Genomic DNA, 14,385 nt, shown 5'->3' on the forward strand with positions numbered 1-14,385 from the left:
AAATCTAAGTATGTATATATATTTAATATGGACATTTCATTAAACTGTTGGGAAGTGTGACTAAAAGTGTATTTGGAAAATGTTGTATCCCCTATGATCTCCACTGGCATCCCTCACCTCCAGCTATCTCTGGCCCTAGTAAAGAGTGTGCTCTTTGTACAACTACAGCTGCCCCGCATCCCCTTGGCTACCTCTCCTGACTTCTCCCTGCCCATGTCCTAGAATCCTTGGGTTGTCCTAAATATAACTTTGATATTGGTGGTTGGGGCCCCTCTGCTTGGGGAGGGACATCTGGGTGTCAGAACCCCTCTTGCTTCCCTGGACCACTACTCTCATCTGGGAGACTCAACTATCACATTCACTGCTGAGTCTGGGTGGGATTTCTGGACCTTTCCTTTAGCACCCCATGGCAAAAGCTGGGATCCTTAAGCAAGACTGGATTCAAAAAATTTGCAGAGAGGAGGCTGAAGTTCTGTAGTTCTGGTTCTTTGGGCTTGAGGATCCAGAGAATAGGAACTGGTACAATATGAGGTGATAGGGGAAAAGAAGGTATTAAGGACGATGCCCAGGTTTGAGACTGGGACCTGCTCACAAGGGTCAAGTCTCAGCTCAGACGCCTCCCCTTCCTTGACAGTGGTGGCAGTGGGAGGCTCTCTCCCTAACATCACTCTGCTGCCAGCCCATCACCAAATTCTTTATAATTTTTAATTTATTTTCTAATTACAGTTGACATACAATATTATATTAGATTCAGGTGTACAACATAGTGATTAGACATTTACATACCTTATTAAGTGATCATCCTGGTAAGCCTGGTACTCATCTGTTACTATACAGTTATTACAATATTATTGACTATATATACCTGTACTTTACATCCCGTGACTATTTTTATAACTGGCAATTTGTATTTAATCCCTTTTACCCTTTTCACCCAATCCCCAACCCCCTCCCATCACTCAATTACTTTTCACATCACGTTTATCTCCATCTGAAACGTTCTTGGGTCATTTGTTGGTAGGTTTTAACTGATCCCTCCACTACTGTGCACCCCATGAGGGCAGAGACCACGTCTGCCTGGCACATATAGGCGCTCCGTAAATACTCTGAATGAATGCACGAATTAGCAAAGTCCTGGATTGGTCTCAAAGCTGAACTGGCCCGAGCTCACGATCAGCTTTAGGGTGCTTCCTCCTTGTGGTGTGCTGGCCCCATCTTTGTCAATTAGGTGTTGGTCCGGCTGTCTCCCTCTTGGGATTCAGCACTCCGACCTGTCAGTAGGGCTTGCCCAATAGCCAGGCGGCCGCTGTCCAGCGGGCCAGGAGTCCGCTCACTGCGCCGGCGCTGGAATTCCTAGTCTGCCCCTCCGGCTTCTTTTGCAGGCCCCGATAAGGCCGGCCAGGCGCGCGCACGCGCTGTCGCCCCGACGCCGCGCGCCACTCCTGTGCGCCTGCGCCACTCTCCCGAACGCCAATGCGCCTGCGCACCGCCTGCAGCCCGCGGGCCCGGCCGGCGCCTGCGCGTTGGCACCGGCGAGTGGCGGCGTGAGGAGGTGGAGGTGGAGGAGGAGGAGGAGGCGGCGGCGAGAAGATGGCGACTTCGAACAATCCGCGGAAATTCAGCGAGAAGATCGCGCTGCACAACCAGAAGCAGGCGGAGGAGACGGCGGCCTTCGAGGAGGTCATGAAGGACCTGAGCCTGACGCGGGCCGCGCGGGTGAGGGGGCTGCCGCGCCGACCCCTCAGGGCCGGGAGGGAGGAGGAGGAGGAGGAGGAGGAGAAGGAGGAGGCGCGTGTCCAGCGCGTGCACGGGTTGGGGGCGCGCGGCGGGGGCGGGGCGCGTGGCAGGGGCGGGGCTTGGCTTGGCCTGAGGGGACAGGTGTCCCCACGCCCCTAGCGTCGTGGGCGGGACAGGTGCCCAACATCATCAATACCTGAGAGGGACAGGTTCCCCCGCATCATTGCTACCTGGAGGGGCAGGGGCCTCTACGTTATTACTACCTGGAGGGAACAGGTGCCACTACATCATTGTTACCTAACGGGAGACAGGTGTCTCTACATCATTGCTACCTGAGATAGGATGAGTGCCCCCATATCATCGGTACCTGAAGAAGTGTATAGGTGCCCCCACATCACTGTTACCTGGGGGACAGGGGCCACTATATCATCACTGCCTGGAAGAAATAGATGCTACTACATCGTTGTAACCTAACGGAGGACAGGTGTTTTTACATCATTGCTACCTGAGGGGGACAGGTGCCCCTATATCACTGCTACCTAGGGGTGTCATGATGACACAAGGTGTATGAACTGGGTGCTGCTTGGAAGCATCAGTGGTATCTGGGGATGGGGGTCCGGTGCTCCCATATCATTGCTACTTGAAGGGACAGTTGCCCCCGCTTCGTTGCTACTCGAAGGGACAGGTATCTCTGCATCATTGGTGCCTGTGCCTTCACTCTCTGGGCGTCGGGGGGAAGGACACATTGCCCCCACTTGTGCACCTGAGGTGGGATAGGTATCTTACCCTTTTGGACACCTGTGGAGGCCTGAGCTGGATCAGAAAGGCAGATGTGGTCAGTCCTGGATCTCGGAGTGAAGATAGCTGCCCCTTCCCCATGCATCCCATATGGTGGGGATCAGGTGATGTTCCTCCCACTGGGACAAGGGACAGCTGCCCACATATGGCCCCTGGTCTCTCAGGAACAGGGTGGAGGGACAGGTTTCCTCAGGTGGCGTTTGGCATGCAGAGGCAGGCCTGGTTACCTGCTAACCTAGCCTGGGAAGCTGCTGTGGTCCTGGAGCAGAACTTGGTTGGGGCTGGGGTCAGTGGCCTGGCGAGGTACTGAGCTCCTTGGGCCTTGTGTCCTCCTTTGTGAAGTGTGTCTAGCAAGCCCTTCCTCATGGGTAAGGATGCAAGTGTGCTTTGCATAGGTGTCAGTAAGGTCCGCTGTGTTCCTGCAGAGCGGTGGGACCCCCGACCTGCACCTTGAGGCCTAAGAGAGGGTTTGACACCCACATTGCTGGTTTCTGGATTTGGCCACTGATCTGATCATCCCAGGCAGACCTACCTCTGTGACTCCAGCTTCAATCTGATTCCTCAGGTGGCATTTTTGGGTCACATTATCTTCTAATTAGTCGTTTCTCCATAAGATTGTGACCTTGTAGACTAGAATGTGTGTCTTCATTTCCATGCATTCATTTGCACATATTGGTCTGGTGCTCACTGTCAGCCAGGTGTTGCCTGTTCCTGTTCCAGCAGCTCCCGTTCTCGCTCAGGATGTAGAGGAAGAGATGGTTGGTGAATAGATACATGAATGAAAGTGCGCAACTGGAGTGTTCCCCATAAGTTAGGGCTCCTGAGGATAGGAGTATCCATGTCATCTTGTCTCCAGCACGTTGCATGTGCTAGCACACAGTACTTGTTAAATGTATGTAGTGCGGCAGGAAGAAGGGGGTTGTGCAAGTCATGGCTGTCTTCATGATTGGAGGTCCTGTTTCTGCCTTGGGGTTGGAAATGGAATACTGTCGTCGAAGATTTCTCTAAAATAACAGCTTTATTGAGATATAGTTCATGTGCCATATAATTCACTCGTTTAAAGTATACAGTTCAGTGGTTTTCAGTGTATTTACAGAGTTGTGCAACCATCACCACTGTCTGATTCCAGAACATTTTCATCACCCTCAAAAGAAACCTGGTACTGATGAGCAGTCAGTCCCCATTCTTCCCTCCCCCAGCTCCTGGCAACCATAAGTCTGCTTTCTGTCCCTGCGGGTTTACCTGTTCTGGACATTTCATGTAAACGGGATTATACACTATGTGGCCTTTTGTGACGGGCTTCTTTCACTCGGCATGGTGTTTTCAAGGTTCATTTATGTTGTAGCATGGATCAGAAAACTTGATTCCTTTTTATGGCTGAATAATATTTCATTGTATAGATGGACCATATTTTGTTTACCCATTCATCTATTGATGGATTTAGAAAAGAATTTTAAGACTCAGCAATTCTCTTGGCTTAGAGATTTCCCATTTCCTTCCTCCCTCTGTTGCCTTCCTTTACTTTAGGAATTGGGGGGTAGGGTGGTAATGGGCCCCAAGCAGAGGTAAGCTTACACTGGATTTTAGAGACAGAGCAGTGTTCTCTGCTGGGGGCAATTCTGCCCCCTAACAGGCATATGGCAATTACTAGAGCCATTTTGGTCATCTCAACTGGGGAAGGAGGTGCTACTGGCAAATGGTGTGTGGAGAACAAAGATGTTTCTTACCATCCCATAAGGCATTGTAGGCCCCCACTGCAGAGATTGATCTGGCCCCAGATGTCATCAGTGCCGAGGCCCTTGAAACCTTCAGTTTGGAAGGAATGCTAAAAGGCGAGGAGTGCAGCCTTTGCACTTGGGCAGATAGAGTTCAAAGCTCTGCCCTTACCCTCATGGCTGTGCCACCTGGGTAGGCTGGTGGCTTTTCCTGCACCTGGGACCAGGATGGACAAGCTTGTTCCCAGCCCATTTGGCTGTTGCCCATGGCAAGTGGCACATCTGCATTGCCTGGTGCAGGTGAATGAACCCACGTGATGCAGGCTCCCCTCTTGCCCTCCCTCTGTGGCTGCAGGCTTCCTGCGCTACCTCCTGCTGCAGTAGACACCAGGGTTTTGCCTACACCTTTGAACAGGCTGCTTCTTTCCCGTGAATTCTGTAAGACAGCTTGCCTACAGCTGGAGCAAGTCGGATTACTCATGCCTCCGTGTGTCCACACACAGTTCTCGTGGTGGACATGCCCTAAGTGCCTTCCCATGTGAAAAGGTAGTCAGTAGGTGAGTAAATCCACACTGTTGCCTCCTTGGGGAATAGGGACACGACAGTCAGGTTGGGGGAGACAGGGTGTGATGTTGGGGAGACAGCTTTCAGGTGGAGGGGTGGGTGTATGAGTATTCCTTTCTCATCCTCAGACTTGGATAGTATGATATGCAGGGAGGGGTTTTGGTGTTCTTCCTTGTGACTTTGGGAAGGTTTCTTAACTTCTCTAAGCCTCAGAATCCTGACCTATAAAGTTGGGGTGGCTTGTTCACTTCACACAATGACATTTTTGATTGCCTAGCATGTCCCAGAGACTATGTTGGGTGTTGGAGACCCAGCAGCATACAGAGGGTAGGAGGGCCATATTTTCAGGCATGGTTTTAGGAGGGACAGGAGAGAATCACTGAAAATGAATGAAGCGGAGAATCTTGGAGAGAAGCAGGGTGATGTGACCTAGATGGGGGGAGATTGACACCTGGACAGTGAGACAGAGTCCCCCACGCTAGGCAAGAGCACCCCAGGTATGGGACAGGCAGATGCAGAGTCCCAGGGTGGGGAGAGCTTTGCAAAGTAGAGGACAGGTTAGAGGACAGCGAGGCTGGCTTGTTGAGAGAGGGAGAGAATAGGTGAAGCTGGAGTGGCTTGGGGAGCCCTAGATTCCACCTGAGGGTGGGGCCCTGCGTGACGTGTGATGGTGAGAAGCCTGAGCCATTGTTTGTTTTTGTAACAGCTTTATTGAGATATAATTCTCAATATATACAACCCACCCATTTAAAGTGTACCATTCATTAGTCTTTAGCACATTCACCATATTATACAGCTTTCATCTCTGTCTAGTTCTAGAACATTTCTGTCACCCCAAAAGGAAACCATGTCCACATTAGCACACACTCCCATTTCCCCTCCCCCAGCCCCTGACAACCTCTGATATGCTTTCTCTTTCTATGGATTTGCCTGTTCTGGATATTTCGTATCAGTTGAATCATACGCCATGTGGGCTTTTGTGTCTGGCTTCTTTTACTTGGCATGATGTTTTTGAGGTTCATCCATGTTGTAGCATGTGTCAGTGCTTCACTCCTTTTTATGGCTGAGTAATATTCCATTGTGTGGATGGATCACATTTTGTTTATCCTTTGTCAGTCTGTGGACATGTGTGTTGTTTTTACCTTTTGGCTGTTGTAAATAGTGCTGCCATGGACATTCATGTTCAAGTGCCTATGCGGATGCAGGTCTTTCTCTCCCTTGTGTGTACATTGAGGAGTGGAGTTGCTGGGTTACATGGTAACTCTCTGTTCAACCATTTGAGGGTGCTTTTTGTCTTACAAAGATGGCCGTGAGCTGAATGGGCAAAGGGGTGAGGGGAAGGTGGCAGACAATGAGAGGCCACTGCAGTGTCCAGGATAGGGAGTAGGGGGCGGTGGCTTGAGCAGGATCGGTAGATTTTGGTGATATTTCGGCAGCGGAGGCCCTGGAGTGTTCGTGTAGATTGCATGTGGGGTGTGTTGCCTGCTTGCCAGGGGCTCAGGACACAGGAGGCTCTGCGTGTGACTGATCCCTGAGCATCCCAGGGAGCAGCCCAAGAGCCAGAAAAAGCCCACACACAAAGCAGTCCACATGGCCCTGCCTGGCTGCAGCTCTGGCTGCACTGAAGGAAGAGGGGTATTCTTCTGGCCTTGCCTTGTAATGGGGGTGGCTGTGCACAGGCTGGAGGAAAGCGCAGTGGTAGCTCGGGTGAGCTGAGCATGGAGGCCGCCCCCGGGTCCTGGCCCTGGTCCTGGCTTTGGCACCGTCTGCCTCTTTGCCAGCTGCTCCAAGTGTCTGGTGCCATCTGTAGCCTCCACACACACACGCACACAGTACTCCTTGAGCTGCTCTGCTGAGAGTATGGGGAGCCATCCCCTGCCCCCAGAAAGCCCCAGCAGCCTCAGTGCTCTTCTGGTTGTGAGCTACACATCCTGACCCCTAAAAGGATTTGCCCATGTCCTGACCTCCCAGAACCTGTGACTGTGACCTTATATGGAAGAGATCTCTGCAGATGTAATTAGGGGAAAGATCTTGAGACGTGATCATATTGGATTTAGGGTGATCCTACATCCAATGACTGGCGACCTTATGAAAAGAAGAGAGGACACAGACACCTAGGGAAAAGGCCATATAACAACGGTGGCAAAAATTAAGGTGATGCAGCCATGAGTCAAGGATGCCCAGAGCCCCAGAAGCTAGAAGAGACAAGAAAAAATCCTCCTCCCCTAGAGCCTCCAGAGGGCACGTGATCCTGCCGACACCTGGATTTTGGACATTTGGTTTCCAGAGCTGTGAGAGAATAAATTCCTGTTTTATAACCCCCTTTCTTGTTGGTAGTCATCTGTGATGGCAACCCCAAGACACAAGCTGAGGCAGGGCCTGCAGAGTTTAGGTACCTTGTGGAAACCACCTCAAGACGGTGGGCCTGGGGGCCATCTGTAGGTGTGCATGTCTGTCCTCCTCTAGCCGGCTCACAGGTCGTGCAGTGTTGCCTGTTGAGGCCTAGAGTAGACCTTTCACTCAGCCACTGCTAGGAACTAGGGCCTCACTTCGCACTAGGCCCAGTGGTGATGGTGAACAAGCCAGAGGGACAACAGCAGGAGCCAGAGCCTCAGGGCCCATCAGGAGCTGACTGAGAGCATGACAGAGTATAGTGGCGGTACAGGGTAAGGGTTTAGGGTTGTAATCCTAGGTTGGAGGGTAAAGTTTGCCCTCTGCACTCTCGGTTCCTGCTCCCTGCCCAGTGTCATCTGGCTTTCACTCAACCTCCATTCTTGTTGCTCACTCCCCTCGGAAGGAAGTGTCGTTTTCCCCCGCCTCACCCCATGTAAATGGGGAAACTGAGGCGCAGAGCAGCAGCCTTGCTGGGAAGTGGCAGAGTTGATGTTCACACTAGGATGAGCACACACAGGATGTGTCCAAAACAAGGAATTAAAAGCACAAAGTAGAATCTTCTGTTGCTCTTAGAGCCTGCTGGGGCTATTTGGGCCTGTTCTTTTAAATAAAGTTTTATTAGAACACAGCCACACCCATTCTCGTATGCTTGGTTTATGGCATAGTTGAGTCGTGGCAGAGACCTTGTGACCTGGAGTGGCAAAAATATTTACCATATGGCTCTTTACAGAAAGAGTTTGCCACTTCAGGCCAATGGGTCTCACCTGCAGTTTGAGACCTGCTGACCTAGAGCAATAAGGCAGATCAGGAGAAGAGTGGACGATTTGCAGGGAGGATGGTAGAAGTTGGTTCCTCCACTGTTGGGGGTCTCTAAACTACCTGGTAGCCAAAGGATGCAGACTGTGGGCTCCCCCAAGAGTCTGCTTCTGCAGGTCCAGAGGGAGCCTGAATTCTGAGTGGGGGTCTGAGAACCCTGCCATGTAGGCCTTGCTGGGAGGCATGGGCGCTGGCATCACCAGGATGACGGGAGAGGGTCAGCCTCAGTCGGGGTGAGCAGACTGGCCTTTGGTGGCACAGTGATCATTGTTGGTCTGTACAGCCAGAGAGGGTGTTCACTGTCACTATCTTCAAGGCTGGCTGGGGACACAGTACCAGGTGACTCTTGTCCATGCAGTGGGTGTTCTGGTCCTAGTTGAGTTAATTAGGTTTTGCTGCTGGGCTGTCCAAGGCATTGTGGAAAGCTGTTGGGGGTACTGGTGAGTGCAGTCCTGGGGGAGCATCACAAGTGGGTGGTGAAGATGCTCCCCAGCTGATTATGCCTTGGAGGGCACTTAGCAACATCTGGGGACATTTTTGGTTGTCATGACTTGGGGGATGGGGATGGTGACTGGGGATGCTGCTTAACACTCTGCATGGCCCGGGATGGCCCCACCCCAGAGAATGAGCCAACCCCAGGTACCCTGTTGTGCACCCCTTGATGTGCTGGGGTTATACAGGTACAGAAAGGTGGGTGGAAGCCCCAAATCCATGACATACGTGACAATACCCCCCATAGCCGATGGCATCCTCCCTGTTTACAGAGGAGGAGACCGAGGCTTGGAGAGCATTGCATTAGAAGTGGGAGAGCTGGGGTTGGACCTAGGCTGGACTAACCCGTTGTCTGTATGCATTCTCCTGTCCATGCTGCTCTGGGAGTTTGCCAGCTGGTCAGGGTGGGGCAGAGCCTTCCAGGCTGCCAGAACCCTGTGCTCAGAGGAAATGGCCCAAGGAGCATAGGCTGCATGGGCAGAGCGCTGGGAGGGAAGTGGGCGAGTGGTGGAGGGCCCTGGGCCAGGACCTGTGGGTAGGTGATGTGGAGCCACAGAGGGTTCCAGTGGGATGGGTACATGAGTGACCAGAGGTGCTGGAGTCTATGTGCACGTACCTAGTGAATTGTTGCAGTGACTCAGAGGAAGAGCCTTTTGCTTCCCCACTGTTGCCCAGATGAGAAAGTGAGGTGTGGGAGGTCCCATGGTTCACTGTGTGCAGAAGTGCTGCGTTTGAACCTGTATCTGACCACGGGGCCTGCATTTAACATAGCCATGGAGGACCCTGATGTATGCTGAGCTTTGGTTTATAGCCATCTGTCAGGGACCTTGGAGCTTGTCCCTGGTGTTTTGCAAACCAGAGGTTCATCATGTTTGTCCCGTGCATGCACGCAGCCAGGTGTAGGGAGCGGGCACAGCAGCTTGGGGTGGCACACAATGATGATGGAGAGGGCTGATTTGGGGCATTTAAGAGATAATAAAGACAGGGTTTATTGAGAGAGTGAGAGGAAAGAGGGCAAGGTGAAGCCTCCCTGGCTGCGATGAGGGAACCAGAGAAGAAGGGGCAGCGGCGGGAGAGTCTCACCTCATCTTGGAGTTCGTAGAGTGGAACAGCCCTCTATTTCTGGCAAAGGTGTTTCTGACTTCCTCTTCCTTCCCTCCTACCACCATATCCAGTGGGGCCCCAGGGCGCACGTGGGTACTCTACCCTAGTAGGGCGTGACTATGGTGCCACTGGCTGGATGGGGGTCCAGGTGCACAAACAAAGAAACCACTGTATGCCTCACAGTCCAAGGACATGGAGAGAGTCAATATTTAATATTTGCCAAATGGAAACGAAGCGTGGTCGGGGCCACAGCCTCTTCAGGGTGCTCAGATGGGCATGGAGGATTCCAAAGCACCTAGTGCCCGGTGGGGCCATGCTTCGGGCTGCTCCTTGCTTCTTCCTAGGTGAATTTCAGCCTGGATGTCCCCTCTGGATTCCACTCCCTCTCTGTGAAGTGGAAGTCACAGTGTTCTCCGCCTCTTTGGACTATAGTGACGCTTAGATGAGATAACCCATGTAATGCATCCAAAATGAGGCCCCGCATGCAGATATTCACTGCTGAGATTCAGGAGGGCACTGCAAACACATGACAGGTGGTGCTCAGTGGACACTGGGTGGGCATATGGCAGGCATTCAACAGGTGCTTAGCAGATGCTCAGTGGGCACATGTGTATTTAGCAGGTACATAGCAGGCACTTGGTTAATACACAGCAGGCACAGAATGTGTAGTCAGCAAGCATCCAGCAGGTATACGGCAGGTACACAGGGTGTACTTGGACACTGAGCAGGCTCATATAAGCATTCGAGCAGGCACTAAGTAGACACTGGATGGTCACCTCCCTGAGGGCAGGCCTGTCTCCCTTTAACTCTGGAATCTCCTAGGTTTCCCACCATGTAGTAAGCTGCAGAAGTGTGGCATGGGGTTCTGTTTTCTATCTCCAAGCACAAACCAGGTGCTAAGGCACACAGCCAGATGGGTAGTGTGGTGGTCTTCATGAAGTTTTAGTTTTGCTGAAACTAAAGCTTGTGGGGGGAACTTGGGAATTTGTATTGACTACACACAATATGTTACAGGGTAGGGCCTCTGAGTGCCATGGGAGAATATGAGAAGCACCTGGTCCCCCAGTGAGGTCTCCCATGAGGTGCCCTGCAGAGGCCAGGGTTTGCATGGGAAAGCCCTTCCTTTAGTTGGTATTTATTGAGTATCCACATTGTGGTAAGCCTTGAGGACACCCTACAGCAGGGGTCCTCAACTCCGGGGCTGCGGAGCTGTGGACTGTTAAGGTTCTGTGGCCTGTTAGGAACTGGGCCGCACAGCAGGAGGTGAGTGGTGGGTGGGCCAGCAAAGCTTCATCTGTATTTGCAGCCTCTCCCCAGCGCTAGCATCACCACCTGAGCTCCACCTCAGATCATCAGGCATTAGATTGTCATAGGAGCACCCGTCTCTGGTGCCAAAAAGTTACAGGGTCACGTCCCTACAGAACAAGGCTGATGGAGCTCTTCCCTCAGAGGAAACCATGCCAGCAGCCAGCTGGTCCTTAGCCTTGAGGTCACAGCTCTGAGAGAGTGGAATGGGGTAGGGTGGGGGCCCTTTGGGGTAGATGACATTTGGGCTGAGCCCCGGGGGATGAGGGTGAGCCATGGGGATAGGGGAATGAGGCCTGTTGTTGGTGGGGGGCCGGTGCTGGATGAGCTCAGTGGGTGATGCCTCATGGGCTAAGTTCTAGGATGTCGGAGTGCTCAGGAAAGGTTAGGAGCAGGGTCTGATGTGATATGCAGGTTTAGGAAAGATCTCTCCAGCTACTACCATATAGGGACAGGCCTGAGGAGATTGAGGAGGGGCCTGCAGGGACCTGAGAGGGGATTGGGGCAGGTGTCCCCTGAGAGAGGGTGCACAGAGGAAGTGAATTTTGGACTCCTTACAGACTGGAACTTGCTGATTTGGCTATTTTTTTACCTGATAATCAGGAATCTGATTCCCAGGGATGTGACAGAGAGGTTTATATTAAAATGCTTCAACTTAGTGTTCTGGTGGCCTCTGTACAAGGCAAGGCATTTTTGAAGCAGAGAGGAGTCCTCAAGCCCTAATTCCATATGTGAAATTCCTCTTTCTTTGTGATCTCATCCTGACACCCTACTAGTCACTGGCGTTTCACTCCAGAGGTGGGGTGTGGTCTTCTGTTCAGAGAGGAGACTCTGCATCGAAGGAGAGACTTTCTCCCTTGTCAGCTGTTCTGTGTCCAAGTGCCCCATTCCTGAATGCAGCCTCAGAGCTTGGTAATCTCCCTGTGTGCCCAGAACATGGGGCTCCCCATCAAGGGGAGAAGCCCCTGGGAGTGCTTGCAGGCCGCCTCTCCCTGCCAGCTGGGATTGCAAGGAAGTGCTCTTTTTTTTTCTTTTTTCTTTTGCCTTTTTTAAATAAAAGAAAGTGTTTATGTCCCAAAACTTTGATGAAAATTGAAAACAGAAAACCCAAAGCACTTCCTGTTTCCTCTGTGCATCTGACACACCTTACCTGGGCATTGAGGTGGGTGCGTGCATGCCAGCTGGTCACTTGCCTAGAAGTCTCTGGAAGTGTCTGCCCACCAAGCAGAGTACCTGGGGCTGGTTCTGCAGGGCCACCAGTTCTCAGGCTGGGGACACCTGGAAGCAGAGCATATCCTGCAAAGACATGAAAGTTGTTCAGTCTGTTGGAGGTTCAAAGTGGCTGCTGTGTCCATGCCCGCTTGACTAAAGAGTCTCTCTCATGTTGAGGTCCAGTTTAGTGTTTCTCAGGTCTGAAGAGACAGACCCCTGCAGCTCTCTTCCATGGGTCCTTTCACACCTGTGAGTATGGCTCTGTCTCTATCCCTCTGTCCTCTCAGGCAGGCAGGCTTTGATAGCTGTAATTAGGACAGGAGTGGCTCATTAAATCATCACAAAATCAGTGCACAGCCTCGGGAGTGATTTATGGGCCCAACAGCTTCCTCATGCCTGCAGTGGCAATCACCCGCTAATTCCTGCCTCTGGCTCAGCAAATGCAGAAGGAGGAGCCCTGAGGGTCTGTAACAGGGGCCTTTTGGGGGCCACTTGTGCCCAAGAGCCCATCTGGTGGCCCCTCTAGCGCCTGCCCAAGTGGCTTGTCGCTTCGGTTCAAGCCCCGCCTCCACCGGCTTTCTCCAAATGACTCTTCTGTATGCCTCATTTTCCCCTTAGAGTTGTTCAGATTAGACAATGTGCCCTCTCAAAGCTCTACCCTGTGCCTGGCCGGCATCAGGATATCCATGAGACAACTCTTAGAGCAGGGTCTTACCCTTCACACCCACGTGCCGTGGCTTGATGTGTGACGGATGCCATGACACAATTATGAATGTCTGTTCAGTTTCATTTTGGGGGAGGGGGTGTAATTGTTTCTTTTTCACTTTTTCTTTCAAGATAAATTTAGATTTAGTGAAAGAAAAGACAGCTGAGACAGTTCTCATAGCCCTTGACTGAACATCTCACGTGACCAGGGTGGGCTGGTCTAACCAGGACAGTAGCGTTGTCACAGTTCTACCAAATAGACTCCAGACTGCATTTGGATATCCTCAGATGTCCCCCAGTGACCTCTTTCTGGCCCAGGATCCTGTCCAGGCTCCCCCATTGCATTAATCATCGTATCACAGTCCCCTCTGATCTGTCACTATTGCTCAGGGTTTCTCTGTCATCTACGACTTTCAGCCCCTTGAAGAGAACTACCCAGTCTTTTTTGTAGAATGTCACTCAGGGTGTGGTTTATCTGATGTTTTCTTGTGATTTGGCTAGGGTGGTGTGTTTTTGGCAGGAATCCCACAGAAGTGAAGTGCTAATTTTCTTCATGTTTTTCCTTTTTTATAAATTGTAGTAAAATATAACAGAATTTACCATCTTAACTATTTTTAAGTGTACAGTTCAGTGGCATTAAGTACATTCACACTGTTATATAGCCATCACCACCATCCATCTCTAGAACTTTTCATTTTGCAAAACTGAAACTCTGTCCCCATTACATACCAACTCCTCATTTCCCCTCCCCCATGGCATCTACCATTCTATTTTCTGTTTCTGTGGATTTGACTCCTCTAGGGACCTCATATTAGTGGAATCACACAATATTTGTTCCTTTATGTCTGGCCTGTTTCAATGATCATAATATCCTGAAGGGTCATCCATGTTGTAGCATGCGTCAGACTTTCCTTCTTTTTTAAGGCTAAATAATATCCCATTGCATGTATGTATTATGTTTTGTGTGATACAAAACATGGGTTATTGTGTTTGGGTTATTGTGACTAATTAGTCACAATTTGGGTTATTGCAACTAATGCTGCTGTGAACATGGATGTGTAGATGCTTCTTAACTTACGATGGGGTTAAGTTCTGATAAACTCATAAATTGAAAATACTGTAAGTCAAAATGCATTTAATACACCTAACTTACTGAACATCATAGCTTAGCCTAGTCTGCCTTAAAGATGCTTAGAACACTTACATTAGCCTACAACTGGGCAAAATTATTTAACGCAAAGCCTATTTTGTAAAAAAGTATTAATTATCTCATGTAATTTATTATATGTATTACTTTTGTACTGTAGTAAAGTAAAAAAAATTGTAAGTTTGAGATCATCTGTACAAATAACTGTTCGAATCCTTCCTTTTTTTGGGCGGGGGGTACATACCCAGAGGTAGGATTTCTGGGTGATATGGTAATTCTATGTTTAATTTTTCCCAGAACCTCCATACTGTTTTCATAGTGACTGCAGCATTTTACATTCCCACCAACAGTTCACAGGGGTTCTAGTTTCTGTACATTCTTGCCATCACTTGTCTT

The 14,385-nt window shown here is 50.7% G+C and overlaps 1 protein-coding gene across 1 annotated transcript in view; it reads left to right on the forward strand.

The window, feature by feature from the left end:
- The first annotated feature begins 1,542 nt into the window (after positions 1–1,542).
- Positions 1,543–14,385, forward strand: part of CRTC1 (CREB regulated transcription coactivator 1) — a 53,543-nt gene continuing 40,700 nt past the window's right edge. The window contains 1 exon segment of the mRNA XM_039867920.1: positions 1,543–1,716. Within this exon segment, the coding sequence (XP_039723854.1) occupies positions 1,591–1,716 (126 nt within the window). The 5' untranslated portion in view covers positions 1,543–1,590.

The sequence above is a fragment of the Pteropus medius genome, unplaced genomic scaffold (assembly GCF_902729225.1).
Source record: "Pteropus medius unplaced genomic scaffold, Ma_sr-lr_union100, whole genome shotgun sequence".
Taxonomy (NCBI): Eukaryota; Metazoa; Chordata; class Mammalia; order Chiroptera; family Pteropodidae; genus Pteropus; species Pteropus medius.